The 415-nt window shown below is 61.0% G+C and overlaps 1 protein-coding gene across 1 annotated transcript in view; it reads left to right on the plus strand.

The window, feature by feature from the left end:
• LOC104491450 (G-protein coupled receptor 12-like) overlaps positions 1–409 on the plus strand; it is a gene marked incomplete at its 3' end in the record, with an annotated part of 1,251 nt that extends 842 nt beyond the window's left edge. The window contains exon 3 of the mRNA XM_010133879.1: positions 29–409. Within this exon, the coding sequence (XP_010132181.1) occupies positions 29–409 (381 nt within the window). The remainder of the gene's footprint in view (positions 1–28) is intronic.
• Between the last annotated feature and the right edge of the window lie 6 nt (positions 410–415).

Genomic DNA, 415 nt, shown 5'->3' on the forward strand with positions numbered 1-415 from the left:
CCCCGTCAGGGGCTGGAACTGCCTGAAGGACCCCTCCGCCTGCAGCATCATCAAGCCCCTGATGAAGAACCACCTCATCATCCTCTCCGTCTCCTTCTTCATGGTCTTCGCGGTGATGCTCCAGCTCTACCTGCAGATCTGTAGGATCGTCTGCCGACACACCCAGCAGATTGCCGTCCAGAGACACTTCCTGGCCGCTTCCCACTACGTCACCACCCGCAAAGGCATCGCCACCTTGGCCGTCATCCTGGGCGCCTTCGCCTCGTGCTGGCTGCCCTTCGCCCTGTACTGTCTCCTGGGGGATTACACCTACCCGGCCCTCTACACCTACGCCACCCTCCTCCCCGCCACCTACAACTCCATGATCAACCCTGTCATCTACGCCTTCCGCAACCAGGAGATCCAGAAGGTGCTC

This window comes from Buceros rhinoceros, unplaced genomic scaffold, assembly GCF_000710305.1.
Source record: "Buceros rhinoceros silvestris isolate BGI_N320 unplaced genomic scaffold, ASM71030v1 scaffold30133, whole genome shotgun sequence".
NCBI classification, from domain to species: domain Eukaryota; kingdom Metazoa; phylum Chordata; class Aves; order Bucerotiformes; family Bucerotidae; genus Buceros; species Buceros rhinoceros.